This window comes from Crinia signifera, chromosome 1, assembly GCF_055691185.1.
Source record: "Crinia signifera chromosome 1, ASM5569118v1, whole genome shotgun sequence".
Taxonomy (NCBI): Eukaryota; Metazoa; Chordata; class Amphibia; order Anura; family Myobatrachidae; genus Crinia; species Crinia signifera.
Window position 1 is genome coordinate 186900618 of NC_139217.1, and position 16772 is coordinate 186917389.

The 16772-nt window shown below is 43.4% G+C and overlaps 1 protein-coding gene across 1 annotated transcript in view; it reads left to right on the forward strand.

The window, feature by feature from the left end:
- Positions 1–16772, forward strand: part of EMCN (endomucin) — a 91899-nt gene that overhangs the window by 46780 nt on the left and 28347 nt on the right. Inside the window, exons 7-8 of the mRNA XM_083157952.1 lie at positions 7176–7277; positions 10742–10810. Coding sequence (XP_083014078.1) covers positions 7176–7277; positions 10742–10810 — 171 coding nt within the window. The remainder of the gene's footprint in view (positions 1–7175; positions 7278–10741; positions 10811–16772) is intronic.

The window sequence follows — 16772 nt, forward strand, 5'->3', positions numbered from 1 at the left end:
ATTATTGTTCTGTGATGTCACCAGGACTCTGCTGAATATACAGCAGTGTGCCAGTCATTTGGCTACATTGCCAAAATTGACCGGAATGTTCAGACAATGGGGGGGTCGGTAATGATGTACTCCCACAGGGTGCAAGCCTCCCACACTCAGAGACTATGCAAGCCTCCTAGGGCACCTGCAGTGAAGTCCAAGGTACCTACTGCAAGTGATCACCAGCTGGTGTGCTTCAGGTCCTGAAGCACACCAGTGCAGCACAAAGTATTTTTTTAACATATTTTGTATGGTGTGTGGCTATGCTCAGGGCCAGATTTACCACAAGGTGGTATAGGTGCCTGCCTAGGGCCCCAGGTCGCCTGTCTCATCCCAACTGTAAAATATGTAAAAAAAAGTTTTATTTTTAACTAACAATTATTGTTTCTTTCCATCTGCTTTCATACAACAGCTGGGTTAGTGGGTGCATAGGGTAGTAGGGATCACTTGCTAAAACAGGATAACATTGCTGCCTTCCAGAGTGTTTGTAATGTGATGTGCAGTTGTGGAAGGCCCAACAGCCATCAATGTGTATGTCTTCTTGTCCCCTCTTTCAGTCACCAGTGGGCTATGTCTCCATGTCTCCCATGGCCCAGTGTGTATCTGTATATGTGTCCACGCCTCCATTTGCATTGAACAGCTCTTAGTAGTCACACCATGCCATGGAGTGACTTGGTCACACCAGGCATTCTATTTCTGTCTTCTTAAAATGCATATTATTTGCAAAGTGGAGAACAGAGTACACAAACAGCTTCTGCTGATTAAAATTATATGTGGCATGTCTATATTCTGTTTGCAACTGCAGCTGTATCTGCATATGAACTGATATGTTACAGAGTATTTCCATGCATTTTAATCATAATTAAAATGATTAATCATGGAAAAGGTCACAAAAAAGATGGATTGACTTTTCTAGGGCTCACTGTCCTCCGAATTCGGGGGAGTTACTGACGTCATGTGACATATTAACGTATATTAATAGTGGGTAATATATAAGCTTTTATAGGTTCTATTTGAAGACTCTTGCATTGTTGGATAAGCAACTGCCCTTAAATGTGAGAGGGAGGAGGACATGTACTAAGATGTGTATTGTACATTCCATGTGATGTTGTTATGGGCAACCAATCAGATCCTGTCTACTATCTTCTAGTAAATAAGAAGTAGATTCTGATTGGTTGCCCATAGCAATATTACATGTGAAGTAGAATACACAATTTCCCCCGGAGAGTCTATTTAGGGTTACTGTGCTGTCTAACTAACGATGTGCTTGCTTTACATAAAAAGTATTACAGCTTCACAGGTTGTCCTTCTGAGACAAAGAAAAGCAATTACATTTTACCATGGTTGGTTAGGTAATGATCTGTTACTAAATTTCTTCTATAAATAAATCTAGGTTGGAACAGTTTTCCAGTAAACATATTGTATGCCAAATACTGTTCTTCTTCTTCTAATTATTGCAACTAGAAATGGTAATTATTGGCAGTAAGAGTCTCCTCACTTTATTTGAATAACTATTCGCCCTGGAGGGGCAAACACAGGATTTATAAGGGGGGGTTCTGCTCGCTCTCTATATTGACTTTTACAACACTACTGCTGTGGATGTCATCCATACGGGATGCATTCAGCATTCCGGCAGAGTGGATGCCAGCAGTCACAATACCAATGCTGGAATGCTGACATCGTTGAGGATGTCGGCACGGGAACTCTGACTACTGGCATCCTGAGCACAAGTATGCAGGTAGCAGTAGTGTTAAGGGGGTGTTAAGGTTTTATGCACTGTGGAGTTTAGAATGCGGCGAGGGTGGGTTAGGCACTTAGAAGGGGAGTGAGGGTTAGGCTGTTGGGTGGCTAGGTTTAGGTGGTGGTGTACACGGGTTAGGTTTAGGCTGCTAGGGAAGTGTTAGGTTTAGGCATTGGGTATGGCACTACCAGGGAATTAGAGCTGGGGTTAGGCTAGGATGTGGGAAGGGAGCATTGTGGGGGGGGGGGGGGGTAGGTTTTAGTTACCTGTCCCCTGTCAGGATTCCCTACATTTGGATGGCAGTGATGTTAATCTGACTGCCAGCATCCCCAGGTATCCCTGACCATATGCTAGGAGGGCAGCACCATTTGAGTGACCTATATTATGAACCCTAAGTGTTTGCACCCAGCTAAGTAATGGCTTTAAGTGGTATAGCGGCTGTTACACCATTTCTGACATTATAGTCCAGTTATTAGTATGGATTACCAAATGCTAGGGAAATAGATAGAGAGAGAGAGAGAGAGAGAGAGAGAGAGAGAGAGAGAGAGAGAGAGAAAAGACAAACTCCTTACAGAGAGAGAGGGAGCTATAGAGAGAGAGGGAGAGAGAGGGAGAGGCATAGACAGACACCAAAACTTGCTTCCTCTTTCAGCATCCCAGATACTGCCCCTTCTTCTGGACTCTCCCTGAGTCAGGAGGTCTATCCTCCACCCTGCTGCATCTGTCTCTAAGCTGCAGCCATCAGCCTTCAGATTGTGATCAGCAGGGCTGACTCTGGCAGAGGGACAGCACAAATGGAGATGGGACCTCTAGTGGCACCTGGTGGAACTGTACTAAGCAGTGACACTGACAGCAGTCCTCTGAAGACTCTGTGCCCAACCGCCAGCAGCCCTCTGAAGACTCTGCGCCCAGCCGCCTCAGCACTTGTTGTTTGATAGGAGCAGCAGCTAGCGTCTGCCGACCAACATTGCCTGGGGGGTGTCCGTTCCCATGGTAATTCGCCCGTGATGTGCCGACCAACATTGCCCGGGTGGTGTCCATTCCCATGGTAATTCGCCCCGTGATGTGGGTGCTGGTGGTGGGCAGCTGACATCACCAGATGTTAGCTCCCCGCCCTCTTCCCGTACCAAGGTGCCGCATATCTAACCAAAGGCATTTGCGAATGCCTTAGAAGTCATTCGATGGTTGGTGACTATTGAATGATTTTATCCCCGCACGCAAGCTGCGAATGGATGTTTATGCAAAATACCCATTTGCATACATGCAGGTGAATTTTGACTATATAATCAAATTTTAATGTTATAACTGACCGTGTGTACACAGCATTAAAGTTGCATCTGTCCTCAGTGATCGGAGACATTATGTAGACATATATTAAATATAGGGCTGTATTTAGTATGGGTTCAATAGTCACATTTCTAAAGGCTGCAATCGTAGCAGGGTACTGCTTCAGATGCAGCTCTGCTGAAGTGAATGAGACAGTGTGGCCAATCCATGACAAGCAGTCTGCACAGGCTCGGTAAACTTATTGGTCTATTTACTAACCCTTGGATGGAGATAAAGTTAAGAGGGATAAGTATCAGCCAATCAGCTCCTAACTGCCATGTTATAGGCTGTTTAAAATATAATAGTTTAAAGCTGGTTGGATAGTATTTTATCTCTCTTCACTTTATCTTCATTCAAGGCTTACTAAATAGACCCCCTTAGTCACACACTGACAATGCTGGGTAAGCTGCATTAATTGTATTGCAAAGCATAGGAAGATGTGGCGAGCTGCCGGGCATGGAGGCATCTCGGATACTGGCTGAGGACAAATGGGCTGGGGGGTGATGGAGAGAAGAATGAGGCAAATGTGTGAGGCTAGGAAGGGGATGAGTAAGGGGGAGGAGTAGAATGAGGTAGGGGTAGAAGGATGATGGATGGGCATATGAGGTTAATGTGGGAGGCTATGGGAATGATTAGACAAGGGGGAGAGGGGGAAGGAGGAGGATGGATGGGAGGATATGGCTGATGTGTGAGGTTAGGGGGAGAATCAGGAAGGAGAGGATGTGATTGGTGTGTAAGGGGGAGGAGGAAGGATAAGAGGGCGTGGCCATGGTGTGCAAGGCAATCGCAGGCTTTCCAGGTGTTTTATTTTTCTCCCCTACTTATCAGCTTCTCATTTTGAAGGAAGCCATTTTGGGATATGTGACAACAGGGCTGATTTAGGAGCACTGTAGGCCCTCCTACCCATTCATGGGATTACATAAAAATGTAATGAAATTTAAAAACTAGATAGGATAACTAAGGAGGGTCTACAGTGCTCCTAAGTCAGCCCTGTTGTCACATATCCCAAAATGGCTTCCTTCAAAATGAGAAGCTGATAAGTATAAAATAGTCCACATCATTGCATCAATAATGACAATGAATGGTTTGCTATACATCACACTATACAATAGATATATTTGTATAAAATATTATCAAATTAACACTGCTACATTTTCCCCAAAATGTTGCGTTCATACTCAAATAAATTTCATGTAATTTGTCAATTTTCATTTAAACAATTGTATCTGAAAACTGAAAATACGAAATATTGCTAGGAAATGTTGGGTAGTAGTTATTTTCTCTAACATGATTTCACATATTATGACAAAATCGGGTTATATTGGAAAAGGTAGTGCTCTAATGGGGTGCCTGAAATTAGAAGTAAAAAGATATTCAAGGATGTCTATAATATTTGGCACCTGTAACAGAATACAGTGTGCCAGAATTTTTATGTGTCTGTGTCTGGACTTTAATGCCAGCAAGAAACTAATGAGGATACCTCTAGCCAAGTAAATGTAATTGCTGCAGAGAAAATTGTGCTGCAGGCAAGCAAAAATGTACATTATAGATGTAAATGATAAACATTATATAGTTATATAGCTCACAAAGTAGATTACTTAGAAACATGTCATTACAATGGCAATATGGCAAATCTTGCCAGAATAGTTGATGTACCTGGAATAATAAGACGGCTGATCTGTTATCACAATTTTTTGTTAAATGTACTGTGTATCTTCAGTCAGCCACCAGTCCAGATGATAGTTTAACCCCCAAGGACTCTAAATACTGTGGACCAGATTCACTAAGCTTCAAAAGTGATAAAATGGAGAGTGATAATCAACCAGCCAATCAGCTCCTGCCTGACATTTTCCAAACACAGTATGGGACATGGCAGGTAGGAGCTGGTTGGCTGGCTGTTTATTACTCTCCATTTTATCACTTTTGAAGCTTAGTGCATCTGGCCCTGTATGCTCAGCCATCACTACATACAGTACATATGTACTTTGCCATTGGTGCTTACAATTGCAATCATTGACTACTCAGTGTATTAGAAAGACACATATTGCAGCAAATCATATTATCAAGCCTGCAGACCGTCTACTTCGCCAGGGATCCGGAGGACTGGTCTACTCTCCCTGAATACAGAAAAACTCCCTGAAAGTATGCACATAAAAATTTCTTAGGCGATTAAATCCACCGCATTTCCATTGGGTTCATCAAATTAAATAAGGGAGTTTCAAAGTTAAATTCACTTTTCTGCTTTGCTAATACAAGCAAATTCTTTAGATAACATCCATTCAATGCATTAGGGGATCGCATTAACACAATGAGCCTTATTCTGACTTGATTGCTGCTGTTTGAAGTTGCACAGCAGCTGATTATAGATGAACTGCGCATGCATGTGAGCCGCATGCACATACACCAAGCCTGCTAGCCAGGGGTGGAGTTAGGTGTTAGGCCGCCCATAGGCACAACATTCTTGGCCGCCCCCCCCCCCCCCTTTCCTCCCCTGCTAACGCAGACTTCCTGTCCCCCTTCCTCCCCACATACAGTTACCTGTAAGCTCACAGCTAGGGTTACCACCTTTCCCCTTTAATTCCAGACACATATTAATTACACAGGTTCTGTGGCAGTTTAAAATCAGGTGAAATGGAGTCTTGAAGTCAGCCAGCCACAGAACCTGTGTAATTAATATGTGTCCGGAATTAAAGGGGAAAGGTGGTAACCCTACTCACAGCAGATGACACAATAGCTGGAGAGAGGAGCGTGGGACAGAGGTAGTGCACTGCTGGTGGTAGTACAATGGGGCCGCGGCTCAGTCACTGCCTTTGGTAGCTCTCACTCACAAGCGCTGACGGGGGAAAGCATGGAGAGGTGGTGGTGTGGTGGGAGCGTGACTGCAGCTGCTCTGCTGGAGCTGGATCGCGGGACTAAGAAGGCGCTGCTGGCGGGAGTAGGATTGCAGGAGGCCAGGGTGAGCACTGAGCATGGGACCAGCAGCGCTGGAGGGGGGGGCGGGACATCAGCTAAAGCCGGTCTTTCTCTCACCAGCCCCGGTGGGGGAGCATGGGATGGTGGGAGCTTGGGAGGGGACTGCTTCTGTGGTATTGAAGGGGGGAGCACAGGACTGTCCGCAGGACTATATTAAAAAAATAAAAATAAAAAAAGCTTCAAATGGTGCAGGGGACAGCTACCACCCATAAAAGGTGCCGCCCCTAGGCATTGGAATGTTGGGGTTCAAAGTTGGGAATTAAGATTTGTTACACAGAAATGTATTTATTAACAGATATAGCACACACATATTCCACAGCGCTTTACAGAGAATATTTCAATATTCACATCAGTCCCTGCTCCAGTGGAGCTTACAATCTATATTCCCTACCACTTTCTAGGGTTAATTTTGTTGGAAGCCAATTGACCTACCAGTATAATTTTGGATTGTGGCAGGAAACCGGAGTACTTGGAGGAAACCCACTCAAGTACGGGGAGAATATACAGTACAAACTCCACACAGTTGGGGCCATAGTGGGAATTGAACCCATAACCTCAGTGCAGTGAGGCAGTAATGCTAACCATTACACTGTCTGTGATGCCCTAATTGAAATTGTAAGTAAAGCCCCATAAATAATACATGATCCCCACCAACGCTGATTGGTGGCGGGTACCTGGCAGGGTGCAGGGATGCACTCATTGTTAAGGATGTTGGGGGGAATTTACTAAGATGGGAGTTCTATTTCACATACGATGTTGCTTTGGGCAACCAATCAGAATCTACTGCTTATTTATTTAGCTCCTTCTAGAAGATTACAGATAGTATCTGATTGGTTGCCCATAGCAACATTATTTCTGAAACAGTACTCACAGCTTAGTAAATTTCCCCTTGTTAAGTGTACACATTAGACAAGATAGGAAAAGATACTGCTCAGCTAATATGTGCACAGCAGATCAGTATGAATGAGCTTTTAAGTTATCCACCTGTATCTATAGTAAACTGTAACAATATTTCTATAACTTGAGATTCATTGCAACCACCAGATGTAGGATAATCTATTATTTTTTAGTTTTATAATATTTCATAAAATATATTTGTTTATAGAAAACTATACAAACATGCCAGATATTGGAGCAACAGAGAAGAAGACTAAAGACAACACATCAGCAAGCCCGCAAATTGTTAATAAAGTGTCCAGCCTGGAAGGTTTGTGAATATCCTAAATGAATGATTCATTTGTATTTTTACATTACATGTACAGTATTTATGGGTAATCATGCCATACAGGACCAATAAAATACAGTGGGGCAGATGCGCTAAGTTTCAAAAGTGATAAAATGGAGAGTGATAAACTACCAACCAATCAGCTCCTACCTGACATTTTTCAAACACAGTCTGTGACACAGCAGGTAGGAGCTGATTGGCTGGCCATCACTCTCCATTTTATCATTTTTGAAGCTTAGTGCATCTGACCCAGTATGTGATGACTAAAGACTACGAAATACTTAGAGTAGTACAACAAGTAGTACCAGAGCAGTGATATAAGAGAAAACAGAAGGAGTTGTAGGGAGTAGGGAAATTTGTTCTTTGGATGTGTGTGGGTCATTGGGTTGACCCATAATACTTTGGCATGCATTGGGTCGACCACTGAAGGTCAACGTGGCTTAGGTTGACACATGAAATAAGTCAACATGGCTATCAACCATAGCCATGTTGACTTATTTCATGTGTCAACCTAAGCCACGTTGACCTTCAGTGGTCGACCCAATGCATGCCAAAGTATTATGGGTCAACCCAATGAGGTTGAAAGGTCGACACAAGCATTAGGTCGACAATAGTGAGGTTGACAGTCAAACGTTTAACATGATATTTTCAAAATGTTTTGTCCCGAATGTCGACATAGTTGATATGGACACCGCCAAAGTGTGCCGCCTCCTCTCACATGGCTCACTACGCTAGCCATGTTTTTAGCGCGGTGCCTCACTGCGCTCAGCACAGTATTCTATTCTCCCTCCAAGCCGTAGTGGATGGTAGGGCATGAAATACTGCCCGTCGTCACATGTCGGCTAAAAAAAACTGTGAAAAACTAATATCGACCTTTTGACTGTCGACAATGCTATTGTTGACCTAATGCTTTTTTCTACCTTCCAGCCCTGTCCACTTAGCCATGTCCACCTATTCCATGTGTCGACCTTAGCCATGTAAAACTTCAGTGATTAACGCAATGCATGTCGACCTAATGACCATTTGGATTATAGATTTTCTAGATTGGTGCACATAGTTAAACAAATCCTATACCTCTGATCATCTCACTCATCTGGACAGTTGAGCATCTATGTGGCTTGGGTGATACGGAAAATGCATGGCCATATAAGACAGACATGCCACGCCATCTTCCAATGTTTTATTTAAAATAATTATGTTCGCCACCTTGAAATGGGTATGTAAGCTGCAGAGGGGTACATATGTAATCCCCAACAGCTGGTCGGGACACTCCAATAGGAACAGTTAATTATTTCCCCTCCTCCTTCTCTTATTACCAATGGTAATCATGTATAAACTAGTTTGACAAATCTGAGATTCAAAATCGATTTCACCACTGCAATCCATTTTGAATGCAGCTGCGAGGCTAATTTTCCTTGCTAGGCATTTATTTTCTGTTTATCAACTCTGTCATTCCCTCCATTTCTTCCCTGTATTTTACCATATAAAATTGTTTTATTCATACACAAGGGCATTAATCAAACTACACCATGGAACATCTCAATGCAGGGGCATAACTAGTAGTCTGTGGGCCCCAGGGGTTAAAGTGAGGGGGAACGGGGTGGAACTGAGTTCCACCACCTCTAATGGTGAGTGGAACATTTCAACCTCCACATTGGCCCTGCACAGTAATTCTTACAGGAAAGCATTCTAGTTTGCAGGGGGATGCCAAAAATCCTACCACTGGCCCTGTCTCTGCCTAATGGGGGGAGGGTGGGCATAGAGAAATGTGTTCCCCCACCTCTGCATGACCACTTTATGCCCTGGTGGGCCCCATAGCAAAATACTGCTATTATTGCAAAATATTGCTGTCACTACAATGGACGGTGAAGAAAATAGTAAGGGGAGTGAGAGACAAAGAGGGTCTCAGGGAAAGAGAGAGAAAAAGTGAAGCAGGAAAGAGCAGGAAAGAGGTGGTCAGGGAGAAAAAGAAGGCTTAATGGGGGAAAGAGAGAGAGAGAGAGAAAGAGAGAGAGAGAGAGAGAGAGAGAGAGAGAGAGAATAGCATCATATGGTGGTACATACTGACAGGAGGGGGTGGGTGCTTACCTTCTCTGGGTGTACCAAGAACAATCTACTCCTTCCTCTCATTGATGGCGTGGCTCAGAGCAGTGGCATCAGTGGGTCCTCCTCCATCCAGGTATCGGCTCCTCTTCACGATTTCCCCCACCACCCCGGGCAGCAACAGGGGGTCCTTTCCCCCTCCTCCACTGAGAAACATGGGTGGCAGCAGTGGGACCACTCTCCTTTTCACACCCCCCCCCCCCCCAACACCCAACACACAGCAGCTAGGGAGGGAGAGAGAATGCGGAGCAGGTCCCCTCACCGACCACACAGAGCGGCTCCGGGACAGTATAGTGGCCTCTCCTCCTCCCCAGTACCATGGAGCACCTTCACGCAGCAGCATCTGCTCCTCCCCCTAGCGCCGTCATCACTGAGTACTTCCATTCAGTGACAGCAGCTCCAATCTCCCTCTCTCCAGCAGCATCTTCCAGGCAGCGGCCCTGCTTCTGTACTTTCACTACACTAACACTGGCCCCATCACAATTCTAAAGGGTGCAGGGGATAGCCTGCTGGTCCATGGGGGCCCCCAAGCCGCCGGGCCCCATAATAGTTGCATCCCCTGCACCCTGAGTAGTTACACCACTGTCTCAATGCTTGTCTCAAAATATCTCCCAACCCGACCTTTTCACTCTAAACAAGATTTTGGTCTCTTATCACCACTCATTCATTTCCATTCATGATTGCAGAACTTTCTTTGTGCTGCTCCCATTCACAATTTCAGATCTTTCTTTGGGCTGCACCGATTCTGTGGAAGGCTCTCCCATGCATAATAAGGGGTAAATTTACTAAAATGGGAGTTCTACTGAAGATGGGATGTTGCCATAAATAGTACTTATTACTACTAGATTGTAAGCTCCTCCGAGCAGGGCCCTCTTCCCTCCTGTTGTCAAAGCCCACTTCTCTTCAAATTTCACTCACAGCTCTCCTATACTCAAACACTCAGTGACCATCTTCGTCTGCATACTCATCTCCATCATTGGCCTCAAGCCTCTTATAGTATGTTTATTGAGTCCTCACTACTTATATTTAAACTGTAATGTGTATTGAACTGTGGCGTTCTTTATTTGTACTCTATTTTTGTTATTTGTACTCTATTTTTGTTATTTATTCAATGTTATGCCAAATTTTGTCTCCCTCTATTGTTCCTTTGTACGGCGCTGGAAAACACTTGTGGCGCCTTATAAATAAAATAATAATAATTATAATAATTATAATAATACTAGCATTATAAAAAATATGTAATCATTGTTTGGAAACAAATACAAATCTATATTTTAGATTAATTTCCATGTTAATTATATAAGTTGCCTGTATAACTGTTGTTGGTTTTTTTTTTCAAACAGATAAAAAGGAAGATACAAGTAAAAATGACAGTGATGATGCAGAACAGAGATCAGTAAAGAATAAGAAAGGTATGCATACCATAATTTCATGATTAAATTTTACATGGTATAACCAGTGGCGTAACTATAGCTCCGCAGCCCCCGCGGTGGCGGGGTGGCGCAGAGAAAGTGTGGGCGCCGGGGGGTCTGCGGGGCTATAATTACCCGCTGCTGTCTGCCGGTACCTGGCCTGCCACATCTGAGGTCACGGTCCCGTCTCTCCCGGAAGCCTCCTCTAGCATCCTTAAAAACTGTCTGCAGCATGGGGGCAGCCATTTTCTAAGTGTTACTTTTCATTATAGCAGCGGGAGCCGGCGCTGGGAGAGACGGGACCGTGACCACAGGCGCACATTAAGTATTTACGCCACTGGGTATAACACTGACCTCACTACATTTATAGTTAGAACACTCCTATCTCTAATCCGCCAGCTATTTATCTTCTTTAAGCACACTTGAAACTTGTGATCATGATGTTTTGTGACCAGCCCTTAAGGGGTGCACACACGGACACTGCTGCAAATCAATTTTGACTATGCCGATCTTTTGGCTTAGCCCATGGGTGATTTTGACTAAGGCCATGGGCGATTTTGACTAGGCTGGTTTGGCCATAGGCCAAATACACTGTGTGTGTGGCTTAGTCAAAATGGCCTTGTCTGAACAGCCTACTTTGCTGGATGATAGCGATGACATGGGGTTGTGCATCGCTATCGCCCGCAGTGTACATACAGTGCTATTCTGGCAAACCCCTTGCCAGGCAATATTGATTATCTAGTCCAAATTGCCTAGCACATTGTACCGTGTGTACCAGGCTTTACTTCTTCAGACAACAGACAAGACTGTTATTTTTTTATATCCAGTTATTTTGTATTGCATTATTAGTGCTGTAAAGTAGAATTCAGGGAGTTAAGGAATAAAAATTAGCAACTTGTTTTGGTACTTGTTTCCTAGCACGGCACCCATTGCACTTAGTGGTGTGAGATGCGTGCGATGCGATGCAATATTCCCGTTAAATTAACAGGAGTGCTTGTACAATGAGATATCGTATAGCGTTGTATGCCAGCAAATGGCATGCGATGCAATGCGATTTTTAATTGTACAAGCACCCTGATGGTTGCTTACAATGTTAAATGCGAGGGGACACGGAATACGAGCCAAAGCGTGGCGAGCGCATCGCGCCCCACGAGGGGATGCAGAATACATGTAAATTAATCTGTGTCCCCTCGTGGGGCTCGCTGCGCTTGCCACGCTTCGGGCTCGGTGGCTCGCTGTGCTCGCCACACTATCTAAAGTCAACTGCACGCCGACGTGGATAGTGGGGGTATGAAAAGGTCAGAGGACGCGTATCGCCGCAATCACGTGGGCTCGCTGCGCTCGCCACGCTTTGGGTTGGCGTTGATAATGGGGGTGGCGTTGACAATGGGGGTGCATTTAACATTGTAAGCACCCATCAGGGTGCTTGTACAATTAAAAATCGAATCGCATCGCTATATTGCATGCGATGCGATTGTATAAGATGCACTACGATCAAAATCGGGGACGCTGTGCAAGGAAACAAGTACCCTTGTTTTATACATTTCAAAACTTGTTGAGCGTCATGATTAGAGACCTGATTATATGCATTTGCATATTTGCATCTGCATTTGCATATTTGAACGATTATTAGCAGTTATTTCATATTTCACCTAAAAGTACTGATGGTGCATATTTTGACTGGTGGACGTGCCTAGCGGCGGCAGCTGTGCTGGGCGACGGCCGGCGGCGTTCGGCTGGATGACGTTTTTACATACTTTGCTCGCCCCTAGCTCGCCGCGGCCACCCCCACTGTGCTGGCACTTCAGGGGCAGCTACTTTTTCATTAACTTCCGCCCGGTGCAACCCCACGTGACGCGCGCAGTGATGTGGACGGCGGGCGGCTCAGTACTTGTCTGTCCCTCCTCCGCCAGCCAGCTATGATTAACAGGCGGTGTCAGTGGCCTGTCTGTACCTGGGCAATATGTGTGTTTTACTGCTGGGGCATTATATGAATTTTACTGCTGGGGGGCATTATATGTAGGAAGGGGTTTGTTTGCAAAGGGCAAACTAAAAGACAAATGTGCCTTTTTGCGCGCACTCTTTTGTATATCAATTATTTGAAAAGATTATTTGTTTAAAACATCACTTTTATTGGACTCTACACATAAAAATTCAGAGGCAATTGTAGCTACTTAGTTATACAGTCAAATCCATAATACACCTCTACTATTCAAAATGAATACACAATATAATTATTCGAGTAGACTTGGAATTTTGTTATAGTTTTGCTGGGGCTTTGGCGCAGCCTAACTAATGAGATACCTGTTTTGACTACTTCTGTGAGGGTGTAGAAATAAGAAGGAGATTTAGCTGGTGTAAAAAATAGTGGATGTTTATTAAAGAACTTTGTGCTTGGGGTAATATGAGAAGTTTGTAGTTTACTTGGTGCTTGTTGTTTTTGCACCTATAGGGGGTCCCCACCATGGGGAAATTCCACTGCAGTGTCACAATTTGAGATTCCCGACAGGGATTTAGGTGATCCTCTTTGGGCACCTTTAAACCTCCGTAGGTCTGTTGATATAAGATCTACGGTCTCAATAGTGATGTGCCGTGGAATTATGAGTGTTTATTATTAAGGATCGCCTGAAACTGAAAGGCTCTTCCCCACACAGACACTTTGAATTAAACAAGACTTAAATATAACTCTAACTTTAACTCTCATCCCTTTAAGACCTAAAACACCCAGGTTCAATAGGAAAGGGGAATGGAAAGGACATAGGTGAAAACACCTATGAGATTGTAACGGAGTTCAAAGGGACTGCCGGAAGCCACCACTGGCTCCTTTCCCACCCTGCCAACAAACTAAACACACTCATAATTCCACGGCACATCACTATTGAGACCGTAGATCTTATATCAACAGACCTACGGAGGTTTAAAGGTGCCCAAAGAGGATCACCTAAATCCCTGTCGGGAATCTCAAATTGTGACACTGCAGTGGAATTTCCCCATGGTGGGGACCCCCTATAGGTGCAAAAACAACAAGCACCAAGTAAACTACAAACTTCTCATATTACCCCAAGCACAAAGTTCTTTAATAAACATCCACTATTTTTTACACCAGCTAAATCTCCTTCTTCTTATTTCTACACCCTCACAGAAGTAGTCAAAACAGGTATTTCATTAGTTAGGCTGCGCCAAAGCCCCATCAAAACTATAAATTCAGAAACAAGGTACCGGGAAACCCTTGTGAGCCTGGCAGCGCCTGAAATAAAACACCAACTTAAAAGTGAGTGCAGTGTATCAATCCCAATTCTTTCTTGGAATTTTGTTAGACTTGGCACTCCTCTATGCTGACTAGAAATTTTCTACAGACATTATCCTCATAAATTTTATATTGGCTGCCTTAGTCTATCACAAAAAAAACGGTCTATAAATTGCACATACTCTTTTTATTTTTATTATTATTATTATTGTATATGCATCATATTACATATTTTTCAATTTTTTGTGAAAAGTTTTTGTGTATTTTTATTAAAATATTCGCACCTAGAGGTCTCTAGAATCCCGCGTGAAAAAGTGCTCCCACAGCCGGTGGCTCCTGTGTATCTGCTGTTTGATCACCTCGCCTATGTTACCAGCCGACTATTCACCAGGAGTCTCCTCTCTGGTTACTAGGCCGGCCCCTAATTGGCACTGTTGGAATCTGGCCTCCCAAAAGGGCATTATATGTATTTTACTGCTGGGGGGCATTATGTGTGTTTTACTGCTGGTGCGCATTATATATATTTTACTGCTGGGGCATTATATGTGTTTTACTGCTGGGGGGCATTAAATGAATTTTACTGCTGGGTGGCATTATATATATATTACTGTTGGGGGCATTATATATATTTTACTGCTAGGGGGCATTATATGTATTTTACTGCTGGGGACATTATGTGTGTTTTACTGCTGGGGTGCATTATATGTATTTTACTGCTGGGGGTCATATATTGCTTACTAATTGTATGCTGATTTAAATAAAAAACTAAAAATTACTATCTTTTTTATTTAGCATATTTTGAAGCTTTTCATGCATAGTTTAAGTATTTTTCATGCATATTTGCATGCTTATTTCAAGCTTTTTATGTTGCATATAATCCTGTCTCTAGTCATGATGTACATTAGTTATTTTGGGGTCTTTTTTATCATCCCCTAATTTCTACAAAGGTAGGCAAAACCTAACAATTTCATCTAGTTTTGTAGAAATTAGGTTTCATGGCCATTCATTGCCCTTGTAACGCAGGAGCACTGTTGAATAATGAATGCAGAGTGTGCGATGCACACTGGACCCCTGGGGGTTCAGGGGATCCAACTTTCATAGACGCACCCATTTTTCAATTCTTAGACACCAGAATCTCCTGTAGATGGCGGCAGCAGCAGCAGTGCAGAAATCATCACGAAAATGTTGCGATGCCCATTTTCTCGCATTTCATGCATGCACAGTAGGAAAATCACCTCTAAAATAGTCCTGCAGACCAGGGCATGTGCACTAGTCTCTGAGACAATGCTAGGGTCACCAAGTAACCAGAGTCTATAGCTCTACCAATTAGAGAAGGGAAGAGGCCCGGACATGTGCACACAGGCCTCCTTATTTGATGCACCTCTGTGCAGCAATATCTCTGATATCTCCTGATTACACTATTTCCATGATCATTTCCACAAGACATTCATCAACTTCCAAAAAAGCATTATTTTTGGAACTTGATAGTATTACTGTATTCTAACCTGGTATGGCTCAGATGGAGGGAATAGGTCTGATCCAGATCAGATATGGAATGGAGAGGAGAGAATACAAGGTGGGTTAGGGGAGATAATGCAGAAGGGGGTATTCTGAGGAAACACTGGCAGAAAGGATGCATGGAGGGAGAGATACCGGAGGAATAAATGGGGTGGTACATATGAAGAGACACTGCCAGGAAAGTGGCCAGGGAAGGAGATGAGACATTGGCGTAGAGGATGCTGGGTGGTGGTGGTGGGTTATGAGGAGACAACCACCAAGAGAATGCAAGAAGGGAGAGGAGGTAATCGGGAAGATTATGCGGGAGAGCAGGGAAAGTCCCTTTTCAAAATGCCATCTTCACAGAATAATCAGCTTTTCAGAACTGATATTTAAGTAAAGGAGACACGATGATTGCCTGATACTGACACTAAATTCAATGTGGGTTCTAAACATAATTATCAGCATTCTGATGTGTGATGTGTGCAAGCAGTTGCATTGGAGCCAGTTCCCATTGAAGTGAATAGGAGCCATGTGTGCCGGCTTCCCATTGAAGTCTATGGCATAGCAAAAGTGTGCGAATGCATGTGCCCCATTATTTTGCTGGTACATCTGTATCATTTTTCCTCATGATGAAGAGGCCCCTTAGTGGTAAGAATTGAATTGTATTTCTGTTGTTTAGTATTTTATAATACTCATTTAACTTTAAAAAATTTTTAGTGTTTTATTTGACTACTAGTGCTAATATAGTACTGAGGAGAGATTTGCAATGCTTTGTTGGAGTGGAATTAACCATGGGTCAGGGCAGAGCCAGCCGAAGAACCTGTGGGTTCTAAGGCAACCTACTGTTTTCCCAACTTCATTTATTTGCATTTGTCTAAAGAGAACAAAATCCATTTATGGTTCAAGAGTCTGAGGCATTAAAGGGTAATGTTTTACCTGTCACAGTTTTTACTCCAATATGTTGACTACATAAATGATTCTAACAATACAAAGAGGATATTTATAATATTTTCTTTCGATTTTTCTTCGCATTTTTTAGTCAAAACTCTGGAGTATAGTGGTGTATAACAGGAGAGGCCCTTCCTCACCTAACTCATCTTACTGCACATCACTGAAAAATAATATTTAACAACACTGCAAATATGGCCGCTGCAGTCAATTAATGCATTGATGCTGCTATGGTTTTTTATATTTTAAACAAATCTATAAACCCCT